Source organism: Myodes glareolus, chromosome 22 (genome assembly GCF_982192425.1).
Source record: "Myodes glareolus chromosome 22, mMyoGla1.1, whole genome shotgun sequence".
Lineage (NCBI taxonomy): Eukaryota > Metazoa > Chordata > Mammalia > Rodentia > Cricetidae > Myodes > Myodes glareolus.
The window spans coordinates 47,023,263-47,043,172 of NC_142047.1; the positions used below are offsets into that span (position 1 = coordinate 47,023,263).

Below are 19,910 nucleotides of genomic sequence, written 5' to 3' on the forward strand. Positions count from 1 at the left end.
TGTTTCCCTGACCTGCACATGTCATGTGCATGTGCCATGGCACACAAGACCACACACATATGCAAACACACATACACAGAAATAATAAAACAATAAAAAAATTCAGTCAACCATCAGTCCAAAGGAACCTTTTTAACTGGGGGAGACCGTTCTGCAGGATTATTGCATGGATTCCCAGATTAGTCCGGGGCAACAGGAGAAGGGACTATGCTCTGTTCTAATGGCCTGCATGTGTCCCAAGGATGGGCCATGAGGATTCTGCTTCTCTAGGGAGAAACCAAGAAGGCCAGAAAGACCTGGGTATTTGGGTGTGGGAAGACCAAGAGCATCTGGATCAGGCTGATGGGACCCCAGAGGCCAGTCCAGCCTGAGAAGGGGTTGTGAAGAAGAGGTGACCTGGTGGCTCAGATAGAGGGTGCATCAGGACCCGGGAAAAGGAGAGAACCTTTATCAAAATTGGGTACATTTTTTCCCACAGTGTACAAGCAGGTTGGCTAATCAATCCTTCAACAGAGAAAGGGATCTGGAGACCCTGGGTCAGATTTTATCCTAGTCCAGCAAAGGAGGTATTTATGAGTCTCCTTTGATTCCTATGAGGAAGGGGGTTCCTTACGTTTGGAGGGGGCTACTGGGGTGTCATTGCTTGCTTTTTGTCACCTTGATGAAACACTGACAAGAACAACATGGAGAGGAAAGGGTTTAATTGGCTTATCCTTCCAGGTCACAGCCACCACGAAGGGAAGTCAGGGCAAGAACCCAAGGCACAAGCCTGGAGGCGGGAGCTGATGCAGAGGCCAAGGAGGGTGCTGACCGTTGACTCTCTCCGGACCCCTTGCTCAGCCCGTTTTCTTATCCAACCCAGGATCAGCTGCACAAGAGTGACGCTACCTATAGTGGCCTGGACCCTCCCACAGATATGCCCATGGGCCAGTCTGATGGAGGCCATTTCCAAGTTGAGATTCACTCTTCCTGGCCTCCACTTTCCAGACAGACACTCTCCTTTAAGCCGTCTCCCCAGCCTGATTTTCGATATTTTGTTTTGAGGTAGGGGCTCACTGAGTTACCCAGGCAGACCTTGAATTTGCAATCCTCTTGTCTCAACCTTCCAAGAAACAAGAATAACAGGTCTGTGCCACTATGCTGGTTAGAAGGGGGATCACCGTAGTGAGCCGCTTCCCAGAACAGAAGGGGGCAGGGGGATTTCTTCACCCTGGCTAGTTTCCAGAGTCCCAGCCCTTAAGCTGAGTTCATCGTGGCCTCTTCTCATTTTGTAACTCACTCCTACTCAGTGCCAGGCTCTCCCTGGGACCTTTTCTGGGCTAGGTAGATCCTAAGTTTATCTTCCAAAGTCCTGCCTATGAAGATGCCTTCAAGGACATTCTCTACCCTGAGAAAGTGTGGTCAAAGTCAGCACCTCACACTCCTTGTTCACACGCACCTTTGCCTGGCTTCTGTCACCCAGCAACTGTGGTCAAAGTTCAGCCATGTTGTGAACTTGTATCGTTACTACATTCCATTTTTTACTGATGGACAATATTCCTTTGTATATATAGGTCACCTCTGTTTACCCATTCCTTAGGTGGTGGGCATTTGGTCCATTTCCTTTTCTTGGCTCCTGTGAACAATACAGCCATGGATGTCCATGTGTACTCTATGTGTTCATTTTTCTAGGGTCCATATCTGGGAGTGAAATTGTCCACCATACCTGAGATCTCAGCACTTAGGAGGTTGAGGCAGGAGGATTGTCATGAATTTGAGACCAGTCATCCTGACTCACCTGAGCTACAGTGTGAGACCGACTCTGTCTAAAAAAGTAAATTAAAGATTAAAAAAGGATCAATACATGTCTTTTTCACTTGACTCTGTGGTCCAGGGAGCACCAGGCACCTTGGCTTGGTGAGGGCTGGCACCACTCCCAACCAGCCATGCCTGCAGCTCTGAGAGCAGAATGGTAAGGTTTCGGAAGGGGGAGCAAGCTGGTGGCCCAATATCAATGCAAGCCTTTGAGAGAAATCAAGGCCTTTAAGTTCCGAAGCCCCCAAATATCCCTCTGTGCTAACGGCAGCAATAGCATAAAATGAGATGATGTACTCCCCCACCCGGCTGCCCTGTCAAACACTTGGCTTTCCCTGCAACCAGCTTCTAACGTAGTTATTCTCAGGGTAATTCATATCCTTCTTTGTGGGGCACAAATGTGGACTCTGTCTGGGTGGCTGCCTGACGAGAGAGCCCTTAGCCACTGCCAAGAGGCACCCTCAAGGCTTGCAGGAAAGTCACATGACACGGCTAGAGGCAAATGAGTCTTACGTCCTCAACGGATAAACTCGTCAACTGCTTGACATGTCCCATGACCGTGGCCCCGAGGCTGATGTTATGATCGTGTGGTCTTCAGCTTTAAAATTCTAGACATTTTTGTCTCACACTTGTGGGTACAAGGCCATTTTTCCGAGAGTCCATTAACATTCTCCGAAACGGAGCGTGAAATCCTGAGAGAAGTGACATTTGACGCCTTGACATGAGAACCGCAGAGAATGTGCTCAGATTCCTGCGTGGTTTCCTGTTGTCTCTGGGCAGTGTTTGCAGACACTGGGCACGCTGCCCTTTCTCTTCGCATCCTTCCTCCTACTCTCAAACCAGCTGATCTCCATGAAACCTGCAAGGCCGTTAGATAAAGAAATTTCACAAAGATGGAAAACTGTACAAGACAGGTGTGGTGATTCATTCCCTTAACCTCAGCATTTGGGGGGCTGAGGCAGGAGGATTGCCATGAGCTCAAGGCCAGTCTGGGCTCCAGAAGGAATTCAAGGTCAGCTTGAGCTACATGTTGATACTTTGTATGAAACAATGAGAGAGAGAGACAGACAGACAGAGACAGAGACAGAGACAGAGACACACAGAGAGACACACAGAGAGAGACAAAGAGGGAGACAGAGATACAAAGAGACAGAGACAGACAAATACACAGAGACAGACAGACAGACACACACACACACACATACAGAGACTTATCCCATGCTGGTATTTTTTGTCCTGTTACATTCTTTTTTTGTCAATAATCCCTGAACTCCAACCTTCCCTTGCCACGCATGCTCACTGAAAGCTTGCCAGCATCCCTTTCTTTACATAGAGTAAGTTGTCTGTCTCGACTTCCCCAGCTGTTTTCTAACTTAGCCACCAAAGACATTTCCCCAGCTCGCTCTCTCTCTCTCTCTCTCTCTCTCTCTCTCTCTCTCTCTCTCTCTCTCTCTCTCTCTCCAGGGAGCAGAGACCATCACAAACATCATGGGATGTGATGTTCAATTCGTGAATGAACTCCAATTCGTGATGTTCTCCTATAGAGTTGCTTTGAGCTCAGCTTGTGTTGTCTTGACTCTTGCAGGTGCTGATTCTGGTTTCGGTCATGCCTTGGCCAAGCACCTGGACAAGCTGGGCTTCAGAGTGTTTGCCGGAGTGCTGGACGCGAAAGGCTCAGGAGCGGAGGAATTGAGAAAAACCTGCTCCGAGCACCTCTTGGTGCTCCAGATGGATGTCACCAAGCTCGAACAGATAAAAGATGCTCACAGCAAAGTCACAGAGAAGACCAAAGACAAAGGTACTGACTTCCTCCATTCCTCCTCACCCCACTCACCAAAGCCCATCTCTTGTCACCGCCTCTGATGACCGTGGCTGCTGATCACACCAGGACCTGGATCCTGGATCCGTGCCATGTGCCAGAGCCTGTTAGACACAAAGATGTCAGGAGTGACTCCGATACAGATTCTCTCTTCATAGAATGTACAGAATTCATGTGTGGGAGTGTGTATGTGCGCATGTGTATGCAGGCATGCGTGTGTGCATGGCAGGGGCAGAAGACAACCTTGGCTATTGTTTCAGATGTACCACCCATGTTGTCTTTAGAGACAGAGTTTCTCAGTAGTCTAGAACTCAGCAGGTAGACAAAGTTGGCTGGCTCACCCGTGAACCCACCCGAAGGATCCACCTGTCTCTGCCTCCCCACTGCTGGGATTACAAGTGCCGGTCACTGTGACAGGTTCTTTTAAGATGTGAATTTTGGGGCATTTAACTTCTGCCCTCTTGCTGGCTAAGCAAGCACTTTACCAGCTGAGCTATGCCCCACCCCCTCCTTCAGCGTACACTATCATCTCCCTCCCATGTCTTCTTGATCCCTCTGGTTGCTCTCCTACCTCCAGCTCTTTGCCTTCTTCCAGCAAAATCAGCGTGCATTGATCTTCCCCAGCTTGACAAACAGCCGCAGGACCATGTGCCTCCTGGAGGCTCTGTCTTGTCTCTCTTTCATTTGTGTCCAATTCTCCATTTGGTTTCATGGCTTTATGCCTGGTCACATGAATGGTGGTTCTCACTATATCTCCTTTCCTGCTCTAGCCAGAGCTACCACTATCTTCTTGAAGACCAAAGACTTTATCTTCTCTGAACTGTTCTAAGAGGACATTCTCTGCTCAGATTTGGAGTTTCCAGCCTGCCCTTTATTCCCCTGTTGTTTGCTGGTTGTTCTCTCTGCTTCCTGGATAGATCTCTTCCTCTATCCCTCCATTAAATACGAATCTTCCCATCTGGATCCACCTGTGGCTCTTCACTCCCCACTCCTGGATCCAACCACTCTATCTTTATGCCAAGGGCTCTCTGTCCTTTGCACATTGAAGGAGGGCTAAAAAATGCCCATATTTGTCCCCAGAGTGGGGTACATACCCTGTGGAACCCAATGTGAGGTGAACGTGAGAGCCTCCTCATTGAGGAACTGATCAGAAATGTAAGATGGTGGCGTTGGGGCGTTAAACGGCTCGGGGGTGTCTGAGTGCCTCCAGCCCAAAGTTCAATTGCTGCAGCTTACTCAAGGAGAGACTCAGACACCAACAATGAAAGAGAGAGAGAGAGAGAGAGAGAGAGAGAGAGAGAGAGAGAGAGAGATTGAGATTGTTCATGTTTGTACGAGCATGCACACGCTAGAGGTCAATGTCAGCTGTCTTCTCTCCATCTTGTGTTTTTGACACAGAGTTTGCTATTTTGGCAAGACCCTGGGATCCATCTGTCTCCCTACCACACTCCCTGGTGCTGGTGTTACAGCACAGCTTTGTGTGGGGGCTGAAGGTCTGTTTGCTTCTGCACTGTGCATCTTACCCAATACGCCATCTCCCAGCCCCATCAGCAGTTTTTACTTTTGAAAGCTCTCTAGGTGATGCTAATGTTTGGTCAGCGTTGGAAAACTAATTTACACTAATACCTTTCAAAGCTACATAGCCCACCTGGCTGTGCCTCTTCACATCTATACTGAAACACACTAAATGATCTCCCAAGCCTTCCTACAACCTCACTGTCTTCAGCGTTGACCTTGTTATCTTTTCCCTAAAGCTAGCCTGAAAATTGGCTTGCTTTCCTGCATATCCAATCATTGGAGTCAGTGGCCTGGCGGGTGGTCACTGAACCTCTAACTCTGATCTCTCTGCCCTATTGACCTGGAGTTCTGTCAGTTCTGCCCTCTAGATATTTGTCACCCAGCCTCTTCTCAACATCTCCAAAAAGTAGTGGTTCATTGTAGGCCTTCACCAGCTTTGGTGTGGGTACCCCAATGGTTTTGCTGTTTCCTGTGGGAGTACCCCAATGGCCTCCCTACTTCCTGTGTGGGTACCCCAATGGCCTCCCTAATTCCTGTGTGGGTACCCAAATGACTTTGATGCCTCTTGTGTGGGTAGCCCAGTGGTCTCCCTACTTCCTGTGTGGGTACCCCACTGACTTTTCTGCCTCCTGTGTGGGTAGCCCAATGATCTCCCTACTTCCTGTGTGGGTACCCTAGTGACCCTCTCTAGGTACCCCAGTGGCCTCCCTGCCGCTTGTTCAGGTACCTAATGGCCTCCTTGCTTGGGTACCCCAGTGGTCTTCTCCCACCTGTACTTCTCCATCACTCTCCGACGAAGCATAATCTTCATAACGCACATCTCTCCAGTGCCACCCATTCTCCAGAGCCTCTGGAATGTGGACTCTCTGGGGCAAGGAACTCCGGTTGTGATTTGCTTTGTGCGCAGCTCATTGTTTGGCCCCGTGCTTCTCCTTCTGCCCACGCACAATCCAAACACCCTAACAAAGATAGAAGTCTCATGGGATAATGGCCTTTCAAACCATTTCTTTGCGGGATGGTCCACTTGGTACCCTCTGGGACGTTCTAGAGAACAGAGTGGCGTTCTCTACTGCTGCAGTTCAGCTTCTACCTCCTTGGTTTTTCTATCTCTACCCCCTTTCCTATGACTTATCTCTCTGCCAGTGAAGTCTCTCTGCTCAAAGTCTCTGTGACAGACGCTCCCAACTCCCGCGGGGATGGCTCACCCATGCCATCCCTTCCTAACTGCCTGGGGAGCTGAGCTGTGCTGCTTCCTTTCCCAGGCTCACCACGATGCCTCACTCACTACTTTAAGGCCTGCTCCTTTCCCACTTCTTATCAGTTTCTGTGAGAATAAGACCCATGAGCATATCAGACTCACTCAGAGGAAGTGACTCAACCTAGTGCAAATGTGCTGACCACGGAGAAAGAACCTGCTTGCTTATAGGCCTAGTGGTTCCAGACATAACTGGATCCAGGCACTCCGTAATGCCACCGGGGTTTGGTTTCTGCTTTCAAGTTCTGCTTTCACCAGGGTTAGCCTTCACCAGTTGGAGAATGTATGTGGCAGTCTTGGGTACTCCAGGTTTCATCTTGCTCACAGCTGACTTTCACAGTACAAAGGACCTGTCTTGTTTTGTAGCCGAAGGACAATTATAGAAAAGAAAATAGAAGAGTCTGGAACAGGCAAACCATGCTCAGTAAAGGCCCCCGTGTCTCCCAGCTCAACGTTTAGAACATTAAGTACTTGCTCATGAATGGGATATGAAGAGAGAAAGATTGCTAGTTATTGGGAATTATTTCTCAGCAAGATTAGCATGGCACCATCATTTTCTTTTATTTTTTATAAAGACTGTGCGGGGGGGCTGGAGAGATGGCTCAGTGGTTAAGAGCACTGACTGCTCTTCCAGAGACCCTGAGTTCAATTCCCAGCAACCACATGGTGGCTCACAGCCATCTGTAATGAGACCTGGCGCCCCCTTCTGGCATGTGGGCACATATGGAAGGAATGCTGTACATCTAATAAACAAATAAATCAAAAAAAAAAAGACTGTGTGTGAGAGAGAGAGAGACAGAGAGAGACAGACAGAAAGAGAGAGATAGAGAGAGACAGAGAAAGAAACAGAGAGACAGAGACAGAGAGAGCAACCACGGCACCTGATCTGGGTTCTCAGAACCCAGTTCTAGTCCTCTGCAAGAGTAAGCTCTCTTAACCCTTGTATCATCCCTCCAGTCCCCAAGTTAGCCTTTTCTAGAGAGTTTTCCTAGCCTTATCTTTGACCATCCAATAGGACTGTACTCATCACTCAAAGAATTTCTGGATGCGGAATCCTTTCATGAGGTTCAGCAGGGCAGCACTGACTGTATGTAGTGAAGGAGTGATGAGTCCTAGACACAGAAACACCATGGTGGTACCCAGGCATGAAGGGATGTGGGGACTCGATTTTTATGTCATGAACTCCTGTCATTCTGCAGTTAGCATTGAGAAAGGCAGCTGTCCCCTGGGCCAGAATGGGTGGCCCACCAGCCTGCTCACTCCAGGTCTCTCTAACTTCAGTCTTCTTAAAGAGAAACTGGAGCCACAGGATCACCAAGAAAGAACCACTTAGAATCTGTGGCTAAAGTAGCAGGTCTCCCAGAGGACTCATGATTACATCATACTCCTGCAGAGCATACTGTTGATTTAGTGTTAGCCTATCGATCATTGCTAGTGGATGTTAATTATTACCAAGCGGTTACTGGGTCTCACACGCGTGATGGGTTTATTGGCCAGTTTAGAAATCTATGGTAGTTAACAAGTACCAGAATATTGCTAGGTGTTAGCAGTAAGTTTTGTCGATGGCACAATAGTACACATAGTCCACAGTCATTTATTATACATTTTGTGAAGATCTAGAAGACAGATCCTCCAGCCACAAAGAGGTTACAAAGGCTGTCATCATCCTCTGCTACGTGTTCTGGTTGGCCCATCGGCCCACGAACTGAGAATGCTCAAATCAGAGCAATTTTTTACATGAAACTTACATGTCATTCAAATGCCAAGGTTCATAAATAGGAGTTTACATGAGCACAGCCTCCCCCGTTTGCATGCACCTCTGTATTCCTTTGTGCCACAGTGGAAGAGGTGAAGTTAGCCGGCCTGCAGGAGTAAGTGTTTGGCCTTTGTACTCGGCATGTTGTCGCTGCGGCAAACACCAGAGAGGATCAGTTTAAAGGAAGAAAGATTTTCAGGGTTCATGGTTTCATTGCTGCTGGGCCACGGTGAAGCTGGGCATCCCAGTGGGAGCATGAAGTGGGCCAAAGCTGCTCACATTATGGTAGGCAGGGAGAGAGAGAGAGAGAGAGAGAGAGAGAGAGAGAGAGAGAGAGTGAGTATTCACTTCTTCCAACAAAGCCCGACCTTCCACAGTTTCTACCGTGTCCCAAGTAGTCCATACAGCTATGAACCCATTGGTTGATTTTAGCTGATTAAGTCAGACCCTTCTCATGATCCAGACTCTGTACCGGGGAACCCCGAGTCCATTGGGGGTAGAGGGCCGTCCATATCTAAACCATAGAACTTTTTACAGAAGAGGGTGGATGATACCTGTTCTAGAACATTTTCGGGCTCTATGTTGACTAGTCTAAGGTTCACATGAGGCAAAGTGGTTAGGAAAGAGACCTTCTCTGCACTCATCCCCCACTTAGTAGCTGCTGCCCTCTCTGGGTGGTAAGCCTCTTCCCGGTTAAATGCTCACCCAGTGCCTGTGAATTCAGATCACAAACTCTGGCTCCCAAGAAATGTAGTTTTACTTTCTGCGATACAACTTGGTTTGGGCTTAGGACCATCTTTCAGCGATGAGGTAAAGAGATGCCGGGATTTTGAGCCTGCTCTCGTTTCTCTGGGGAGCAGTATTGAAATTGCTGGAGACAGAGCATCTGATGGTCTTGGTGGTCAGTGTTTCATGTCGGTCCTTGCTAAAGCGCACAGGGCTGGATTAGGTCCTCATGTATAGCTTGGCGGCTTCCCCTTTGCCTCTGCCACCAGACAGAAGCTAATGGAGCTGCACCACCCGTACCACAGTGCTGACTTTGACTATGCCTCTGGATTGTGGATGGTATACCATAGCAGATGCAGCACCTTGAGACTTTCTGATTGACAGTTTCAACCTTTCAGCCCAGTATGAAGATGTTTTTTGTTCAAACTGCAAGCCCCATTGAAAATTAAAGTCTTGGTCTGCAGAAATGGGTCAGTGGTGGAGAGGCCTTCTGCTCTTTCAGACAACCTGGATTCAGTTTCCAGCACCACACCCTGGCTCAAAGCCACGTGTAACTCCAACTCTAGGGAGTCTGACACCCACTTCTGGCCTCTGTATCATTCACAGAGTGCACAACACACACACACACACACACACACACACACACACACAAATGAGTTTTTTCTTTTTTGTGGTAGGGTCTTATATATCCCAGACTGGTCCCAAACTCTCTGTGTTGCCAAGGATGGAGCTGAATTCCTTATCTTCTTACCTCCACCTCCCAAGTACTGGAGTTATTGGTGTGTGCCTCCATGTCTGGCTCCTGTGGTACTGAGGCTTGGCCACTGGGTTCTGTGCACACTACGTGAGCACTCTACCCATTGAGCCACATCCCTAGCCTCAAATGTACATCTCTAACAAGTTACTGCTGGGGTGGGTGGTGGACCACACTTGGAGATCGACTGCTGCGCACTGTGCTGAGGCTCCAGGTACCTAGAGGATCTGTTCAAGTCTGTCTAGCCCATCACCCCTGGATCCTATCACCCCTGTTCCTCTCAGGTCTCCCGCTTGTGCGGCAGAACCTCACTCTTCGAAACAGAAAGAAATCCCTGTGGGACTGTAACTGGGTGTTGGTGTGAACTGGGGGTTTTAAGGCTCTCGGCCTCTCATTTGAAGAATTGAAAACCAAAGCTCAAACCAATTTTCAGAGAATCAAAGTAATTTTATTGGGAGCCAGGTGACAGAGGGACACATTGTCAAGACTGACAGCGGGCCACATGAGTGACAGTACTCACAGGTCCCAGGCTAAAGAGTGGCATCTCTGTTTCAGAGACCTAAGGGAAGGAAGGGCTGCACACATACCCAGTACCAGTTCAGGCTGAATCAGCCCTTCCTGGTCTCTGTACCTGGATAGGTGGGGAATATGCTTGAATAGAAACCGTCTGAATACGATTGCTACCAGGGGTGGGGGAACTGGTACTGGTACTGCTGTTGGGGGATGGGAGTATGTGTAGCACGAGGCAGGCAGAGGGCTTCTGAAGTTGCTAGATGCATAGTTTGCAGGTGTGTGTGTGTGTGTGTGTGTGTGTGTGTGTGTGTAATAGGTGCAGATGAAGAAACGCGGCCTCCAAGTGCATTGTTACAAAAGGGGAGGCCTGAGCAATCCAAAACTATTGGAAAACTCCCAGCTAAGCTATCTCCAGCCTTACTTGACTTACAGTTACTGTAATCATTCTTCCGCCCTCTCTAGGGGGTGGTTCTCGAGAACCTGGGCAAGGTTTAAATGCCACTCACCCCCAGTCTCTTTCCCATCCCCACAGGTTGATCTAATAGACTAGGGGTGAGGGAGCGTAGCTTGAGCCTTGGGGCTGTGTGAAGAGACAGTATCCTAATATACCAGGAGGGTTCGACAGCACTGCTGGAGGCAGAGATTTTCCAAGGATGGTCCAGAACTCCAGCATCAGCATCCCGCAGGACTGAGCAGAAAGAGATGCTTGGAACCTATCTTATGTGCACTCAGAGTTTCTGGTGGTGGGACCAGGAGAATGTCTGAACCGGCTGTGCTGTGATTCTGAAGCTTCTCAAGGAGGCACATTATCTGGACCAGGAAGTAGGGCGCATGGTGTTAGGGACATCACAGTCACCCCTACTGTTGTAACTTTCCTTCTTGTTCCTAGGTTTTTAGTTCAGAGAGGGGGAGGACCGCCAAGCATCTCATTCTGCAATGTGTTAATAGAGTCTTTCCATACTCCTGCGAGGAGAAAGCAGGCTTCGAAACTTTAGGCCAGGGGTTCTTAACCTTCCCGATACTGTGACTCTTTGATACAGTTCCTCATGCTGTGGCAAGCCCAGCCATAAAAGTATTTTGTTACTACTTTATTTTTTTATTTTTAAGATTTATTTATTTATTATGTATAAGTGTTCTGTCTGTATGTGTGCCTACAGACCAGAAGAGGGCTCCAGAACTCATTATAAATGGTTGTGAGCCACCATGTGGTTGCTGGGAATTGAACTCAGGACCTCTAGAAGAATAGTCAGTGCTCTTAACCTCTGAGCCACCTCTCCAGCCCTCGTTGCTACTTTATAACTGTAACTTTGCTACTGTTATGACTCTGTTACAAATCCTGTTATGAATAATGTAAATAGCTGACATACAGGCTATCTGAGAGATATCTGAGGTTGCAATCCACAGGTTGAGAACCATTGCTTTAAGACCAGGCACACTTCAATACTGGGAATTCACCTCTTGTTGTGCCAGTTGCTTCCATAAATGGTGACTATCCAACTTCCTGGCTGTAGGAAAGGACTACCAGGCAAAAGAGGAACTGGGCTGGCAGGACATCCCGGTGAGTAAAGGTGCCTGCAGCCCAGCCTGAAGATCTGAGTTCAGTCCTTATGATCCACGTGGTAACAGGAGAGAACCACCCCCTGTCAAAGGAGCAGTGGGCCGCTTCCTGATCCGCTGCAAGCCATTTCCCGTCGTCCAGCTCACGGATAGCTTCACCCGAAATAATTACATGGAAACTGTATTCTTTTAAACACTGCTTGGCCCATTGTATCTAGCCTCTTATTGGCTAACTCTTACATATTAATCTAACCCATTTCTAATTATCTGTGTAGCACCACGAGGAGGTGGCTTACCGGGAAAGATCCTAACCTGTGTCTGTCTTGGAGAGGAGAGTCATGGCAACTGCCTGACTCTGTTTCTTTCTCCCAGCCTCCTGTTCTGTCTACTCTGCCTATCTAAGCTGCTGTCCTATCAAAGGCCGAGGCAGTTTCTTTATTAACCAATGAAAGTAACACATAGACAGGTGACCTTCCTCCATCAAACCCCTACGATTGTCTTCTGACCTCTACATTCGCATCCTGGCGTGCGTGGAACCACCCCCAAGAAATTTTAAGAGGAGAGGATCTCCAAAAGCATTGTTTAATAGTGTACACATCTCCCCCCCCCTCCCCACAGTGCCCCATCACGGGGAGGTTTGGGAATATGGGAGGAGACCGAGGTTAGGAAGTTTGTCATCTGACTGGAGCTTCCATTTCAAAGGGGTCTGGTGGTTCCAGAACTTGGTGTGTGGAACTCCCCACGTGCTCCAGCCTCTCCTGTTCTCATCGCTGTTTGCTTTTGTTCCCAGGGCTGTGGGCTGTTGTCAACAACGCTGGGATCTTCCAGTATCCAATAGACGCGGAACTCATCCCCATGGCCCAATATAGAAAATGCATGGCCGTGAACTTCTTCGGAGCTGTGGAGGTCACCAAGGTGTTCCTGCCTCTCCTCAGGAGATCCAAGGGGAGGCTAGTGAATGTGTGCAGCCTGGGAGGTGAGTCAGCCTGGTGGCATGTGGTCACGTGGTGCCTGTCACACGATGTGGAGCTTTTCACTCTTTGTAGGCTACACAAGAGAGTAAGGCTCACAAAAGCCGGCTGGATCACAATGAGTCAGTCTGTATCTTCACGGTTGACCTTTCTTTCCTTTTGAATTCTCTCATGCGAAAGCACTTTTCTCCTTTCTGCTAATTACCGTGTTCATGGCTGGGTATTTGGAGACTCTTAGGTGTCTTCATACTGTGATCGCTGACACGTAAGCATTGCGGACAACACGGCTCAGGGGGTGCAGGTGACTCTGCTGCTTCGGTAAGCTTGTCTTCGGCCTTCTCTGAACACAGCTCACTGCTATTTCCTGTAAGCTGAAAGAGTGAGGAGCTCTGCTTTGTGTGCACCTTGGGTGCCCTGGGTCCATGCCCTGGGGTTAGCCGTGATACTGTCCTCACCTTTGTGGGTTGGGTGCAGGGTGTGTCAACAACCTGGGGGGTCTCCTATTCCCTCAACAACGGCCTCTGCCTGGGTTGCCACTCTTCGCCTTCACCCATAGACATTTGCACACGGGAGTTCCCCAGGCCTTCCTCAGCTATGGGAGACCGTCTGGAGTCTTTTTCAGGTTTCTGCATGGGTGGGAGAGGGAAGTCAAACAGGTCTGGTCTCTAGACGCTCAGCTCCTGCCTTCTAATCTCCCTGTTAGATTAGTTGGTTCTAGGTAAAGTTTGTAAAAATGAACGGTCCAACTAGGTTTCTGGTATTGGTGTGTGTGTGTGTGTGTGTGTGTGTGTTGCAATGTGAACAACAGTTCTAGAATTTCTTTTTGGTGGGGGAAAGATATTTATTTATTTTTATTTCCGAGACCCTTGTTGCTGTTTAGCACATTTCTTTCCTGGCTTTAATTCAGTCACTTCCTTAAAATTAACTGCTGTGTGCCTTTGATTGGAGTCTTTGATTGGCTCGAGGTATAAGCAAGTGAAAGAGAGAGGGCTGAAAGGATTATGGGGGAAGAAAAACAACCTGATTCATGATTAGGAGCAATTATTGTTTACCTTCTGTGAGAAAACCGGATTTATTTCCAGAAGTTTGCTACTTCTCACACACTAATGAATCTAAAGGAATCCCACTTGTAGCATCTTTGTAGGGGTGTGCGTGTGTGTGTGCGTGCATTCATGCCTATGTGTGTATACTTGCACATGTGTGTGCACAGTCGATGGGGGCTGGAGGTGGTTTCTACCATAGTTTTTGATAGTATCTTTCACTGGACCTGGAGCTAACGGACTTAGCTGGACTGGCCAGTCAGCAAACTTTAAGGATCTTTTAGTCTCTACCTTCCTAGTACTGAGGGATTTGACGTCAATTTCAACCCTCCTTTTTTTTTTTAATGGAAGGGACTGGGTTTGAACCTGGGTCCTCATGCCTGCACAGTAAGCATTTTATCAGCTAAGCCATTTTCCCAGGCCCCAGCCAACACACACCACTCTACCTTTGTCTTTGTTCTGAACTTGGCCTTTATACCTTCACACTCTTTGGAAACCTCCCCTCTCCCACTGACAGGGTAGCCTCTGGTGCCTTTGGCAGGGCCTCTCATGGTCCCCGACTCATCCGTTCTGCAAATGTTTACTGAAGTGATTGATCGCTGCCTTTTCCTGGCTCCTTGACCAGGCTGCCTTTCTCTTTGTTGTCTTTGTTCTTACTTTGGGCCATCCCTTCATTGGTGGCGGTTTACTTCAGTGGTCCCTAACAAAGAGTATGGGCTGCATACCTAGTATCTGGCAAAAAATGGCATCAATAAATAGGTGAACCAATGCAGTTGGGCCTTGTGGTGCCTGCCTGTAACCCCAGTACCAGGGAGGCAGAGGCAGGAGGATGGTGAATTCACATTGAACTTACCTCTGTAATCAGCTTTTGGTCCCATGACGGTTCAAAATCAAAATAAGGGCTTCAGGAGGTGGGCTCAGTCGGGAAAATGTTTGTCTCATAGTTATGAAGTCCTGAGTTAGAGCCCCAGAGCCTATATCAAAAAGCCAGGTGCGGTGGCATTACCCTTCTCCCTCTGTATTAATTTGCTAAGGCTGCGGAACAAAGCATAGCTGAAGGCTGAAGGGTGGTAGCTTAGACATCAGGTTCTTTTCTTCTTACCATACTGGAGACTGGAAGGCAAGATCAAGAGGTCCGTAATGTTGCTTTCTCATTGAGTCTGTCGTGAGGGCCTTCAAGGACCTTCTGTCATGTGTTCATTGTGTTTGTCCTATCTGAGTGCCTGCATTCCCAGGGTCTCCCCCTATGAGGATGCCATAGGAGTTAGGGACCTATTTCAACCTAGGGGTCCCTGCAAATGCCCATGAGACTGAGAGCGAGGGGTTCAACCCATGGAGTTTTCTGGAAAAGGGCTCAAAATGCCATCTGTAACGCATTGATGGAATTTGGCAGAAGCCCCAAAGATGAATGTCTTGGGACATCATGGAGAATTTTGTGACGCAATAAGAATTATTTTGAGGGGTAAAAAAAAAGGAGCTAGATTAGGGCAAGGGAAATAGCCTTGTCTGTAGAGTCTGTGCTGTGTAAGTTTAGGGATGTGTTTGGATCCCTGGAACCAGTGTGAGAAGCCAGCTGTGGCTGCAACTTCCTATAATCCTATCACCAGGCAGAGAGATGCCTGAAACTCCTCTGCTGGCCAGACTAGATGAATGGGTGAGCTCCAGATTCAAGAAGGCCTCATCTCAAAAAATAAGGTGGAGATAATCTGAGGGACATCCCCAGTGTTGACCTCTGGCTTCTACGTGTGCACACACACTTGTGTGTAGTGTGTCCATGTTTCCACTCATGTGTTTAATTACCACATAGTACATACATACACAACACACACACACACACACACACACACACACACACACACACACAGAGAGAGAGAGAGAGAGAGAGAGAGAGAGAGAGAGAGAGAGAGAGAACAATTAGGTTTGCACAAGAACCAGAGAAGCTAAAGAACCTATGGAAGGTATAAAGGAACAATCCATGGGGCTAGGGAGATGGTTCAGTGGTTAGAACACTTACTGCTCTTGTGCAGGACCAGAGTTTGTTTCCCAGATCCCACACAGTGAGTCACAGCCCTCTGTGACTCCAGCTCCAGGGGATCTGACACCCTCTTCCTACCTTTGCAGGCTTCTGTGTGCACAGGGTGCAGAGAAATTCGCCCAGGCACAAATACATGTGCAAATAAATAAAAGATATATAAAAAGATAACCCATAATCTACACATACACAAGAGTCACCATTTAGTGTGGTCAACTTCTTGACGATGAAGCTCTTGGAAGGTGTCGTTGCTACTGGCTTCTTGTTTAGAAGCAGGTAGAAACAGGGAACTACTTAATAGTGTCTGTCTGGACAGGAATCCTGGCTATCTGGACCTATCAGACTGGAGTCTGAAATCTCTACAAGCCAGAAAGAGTTGAGCTGAAATGTAAAAGTCTTCTCAAATCGTTTGTGGCTGCAGGGCTAATAACCCCAGCAACACCAGAGCTGCTGCAGGGAGCGGCTGGTCTGACAAACAGTGCGAGACTCACCCACAGACATTGAGGTAATTCGTTACAGCAGCAACAGGAAGCTAATATGCCTGGTTTGACGTAGATAGCAGATCAAATGCCTCTAGGTCGGTCACAGTTTTATTACAAGAAAGGAACTTCTACATTTCCTACCAAAATGCTGGGCTGACTTCGCTTTCCAATACTCAATGCAGGTCGCTAGTCAAAGCCCCCTGTTCCTCAAGCTGTCTGAGCAGGTGTCTTGGATGACATCTTCTGTTAATTTTACCTCTCAGCTGGATGGCTAACAAGACACTCTTTCTGCAGTAACAAATATGGGTTTTGCGGTCTTGATTTAGCCCTTTCTTTGTGGGGAAATCTTTATTATCTGTGATTTATATTAATGCCCTGTCCATACCAAATATTTTCCTTCCCTTCACATCTGAAGTTCAGTCCCCCTACTTTTATGTAACCTGGGTATGCATGAAAATATCTGCTCATTCTTTAAACCTTATTGAATCTTATTTTTATTTTAAATTACATTTATTTTGTGTGTGTGTGGTGTGTGTGTGTGTAACATGTGTAATGGTAAACTTTCAGTCAATGGACCACTTTGGAAGTCAGTTCTGTCCTTCTACCATGTGGGTCCCAGGGATTGAACTAAGGTCCCCAGGCTTAGGGGCAAGTGACGATATCTTACCAGCCCCACTACTCAATCTTTTCCCATTCCTGAATGAATGACTAGCTCTTTAATCACCCCACAAAGTCTAAGTCAACTCCAGAAAACATATTTTACTGAACTGTTAGTGGGAAGATGGAGGAGAGGGTAACTCTCATACAAACACCCCTTAATGCAAATCCCCTTCCGATACCCCACTATTTTTCAAGCATCCTCGGTTGCTGTCCCTTCACCTCTGGTCCACTTCCTTCTGTCTTCTCTGCCTTCCCAGTCGTGACTCTTCCCTTCTCTGCTTCCCATGCTCTCCTGTCCAGCACGTTCCTTTCACATCCTCTGATTTTTAGATGTTCAGTGATCTGAGAACCTTGGTAGAGTCTGTCTTTCTTGAGTCACGAGTAAGCAGAGGCGGAAGAGGAAGAATTAACGATACATATTATCGGTGGCATTGATTTCCTGTTTGGAGCTCTTACAGATGGAAGAAGCAGTCAGCTTCTCTAACTTCCTGTCTTTCCTTTCTTCACTCACCCTGTTCTTCATCATTTCCTTCTCTAACTCCTCCCTCTCCTTGGGTTCCACCTTCTGCCCTGGGACCTTGATCCATGGATGGCTCTCTAGCAAATCATCAATTATTTCCAATCTGTCAAAAGCTGGAGGTTAGAAAGTTGGGGGGTACACTCTACTTCTTAGTTGAGTGACACTCCTGGAATCCCCAAAGCCAGGCCTAATTTTCTCCCTTATAGAATAAAGGGAGTGGGAGGACCGAGCTCATACCCATTCTGGGAACGCTTCCCTGCAGTAGCATAGCACAAGTTCAGTCCTCCAACTCCAATCCCAGCAAGGCAGTTGGATAAATATTTAACCAGGTATTTAAAGAGTTGGGAAAGAGTGATCTAAAAGCTGTTCCTGGACAGTTTTCTTCTTAAGAAATCAAAGTAAATATTTGTCTGCAACCTCACAGTGTCCCTGAGTGAGAACAGCTGGACGCCAGCTCTTCTGGAACTTGACTTGGCCCACAAGGGTTTCGAGTCGAGCAGAATCTGAATCTTGATCTTCTATAATCAGCTGGTGACACGAGGCAGGACACTCATTTGTCCGCCTCTAGTGTCAGCTGTCACACGGAGGTGATGAAGAACCTGGACAGCCTCAAGGACATTAGGACGTGTGGGGAAGCTATTCGTTACCTCTGACTCCTTGACATTTGGAGCAGGAGGCTGTCCTGTACATTGCGGAGAGACTGGAAACACCCACGTCCTTAACTCCCTAGAAGCCAGCAGCACCGCCTCCTCTTGGTGACAGATCAAATCCTCAGGTTCTGCCGCTTATCCATGTGGCGGCCACTTGGCTCAGGGGGAAAACTGCTTTTTTTCGTATTGTCTTCTCTCTGTAGGGTGGGGAGGATTTGCGTGCTGCATTGCTTCTGAGCCAGGAATTGGGAAAGCCTCTTGGTTGAAACATCACCCAAAGCAAGCACAGCAGTATGTGTGAATGCAGACACTTTCCCTTCAGAAAAAAGACAAATGTGCTCTATAGGAGAAAATTAGACCTGGCTTTGGGGATGCCAGGGGTGTCACTCAACTAAGAAGTAGAGTATAAGGCTACAGAATCATATACCTTAAAATAACCACTCTAGACAATTTTGTGTGATGCAACGTTAGTTTATGTTTTGCCCCAATAACAGATATTTTGGGGGGGGTGGTCCTCACTTTCCTATTTCTGACTTACTAATTCTAGAGCGGGAGCTGAGAATTGGCGGCTCTGCGTGTTCCCAATGCTGCTTCTCGCTTGCTACTCATTCTTTTCGGAACAAGGTTCCGGACCTTGATTTTGGTTGGCTACCCAGAGGCTTGTCACAGTCCCAGAGACCTCCAAATGACAAGGAGACCATCAAATGCTGTTTGAAGTTTCTGTGAGCTTCCTCAGAGGAATGAGCAAGCCTGTCTCTCCTGAGCTCATGGGTAGGTTTGTAGTTCAGCTTGAGAAAGCAGACCAGAGGAGAGGACCTTGTTATCAGTGTCAGCTTCAGTCCATCTTGGAAGCATCAGAAGCTGGGCGAGAGGCCTTGTGGTGTCCTCCTGAAATTAGGTCTGTGTAACCCTGGCTAGGAGAGGCACTAGCTTTTGTGACCTTGGAACCTTTCCCTTGGAGCCTCTAGGAAAGAAAGGCTGCTGTATTCTGCCCCCTGCTGTCTTGCTGGGGAATTTATTTGAAAAGTTTAATTTCTTCAATTCCCACATAATCACACCTTAGCTTCAAGCCATAAAAAGGGGGCTCCTGGGTCTGGGGAGAAGGCTCAGTAGTTAAAAGCTCCTTTTACTCATGCAGAGGACCCAAGTTAGGTTCCCAGTACCCACATCAGGCAGCTCACAACTGCATGTAACCCCAGCGTCAGTGATCCTCTGGCCTCCATGGGCTTACCTACTCATGTATGTGCACATGCTTGCACACAGACTCACATACGTAATTAAAAATAGTAAAAAGACAAGCAGTCTCTTTATATAGGTATTGATGATGGTGGTGTGTCCAAGGCTTTATATATTCTCAAAGAACAACAAAACTGACCAGTAGGATCTTAGGACACATTACCTACTTACCCAGGTTAGCAGGCAAGAGAAGCTTCCAGCGTATTCTTAGGGAAGGATAAGTTTGCATTCTCAGTTTATTCCATTGCCAGGCAGGGGACCCAGGGCAGGAGACACAGTCACTAGTGGGCCACAGAGGTGGAAGTGGTGGAGCTTAGGAATCTGCTCAGTTGCAAGCATGAGTACCCGAGTTTGGATCCCTGACACCCACGAAAAAGCCAAGTTAATGGTCTGCAGTGACTCTGGCACTGGGTCATTACTGGAACTTGTTGGATAGCCAGTTTGGTCAATCAGTGATCTCTGGGTTCAGTGAGAGACCCTGCTTCAAAAAACAATGTGAAGAGCAATAGAGGAAGCCTCCAGACACACATGCATTCAAATGCAAAAATACCTTCATGCACAATGCACAAACACACACACACATACAATAAACACACAACACACACACATGTGGGAGGTCGTTGGGGG

The 19,910-nt window shown here is 47.8% G+C and overlaps 1 protein-coding gene across 2 annotated transcripts in view; it reads left to right on the forward strand.

Annotated features, from left to right (window-relative positions):
- Hsd17b2 (hydroxysteroid 17-beta dehydrogenase 2) overlaps positions 1–19,910 on the forward strand; it is a 67,497-nt gene that overhangs the window by 31,932 nt on the left and 15,655 nt on the right. For both annotated transcript variants that reach the window (XM_085681784.2, XM_048437366.3), the window contains exons 2-3: positions 3,380–3,592; positions 12,483–12,668. In XM_085681784.2, coding sequence (XP_085537910.2) covers positions 3,380–3,592; positions 12,483–12,668 — 399 coding nt within the window. The remainder of the gene's footprint in view (positions 1–3,379; positions 3,593–12,482; positions 12,669–19,910) is intronic.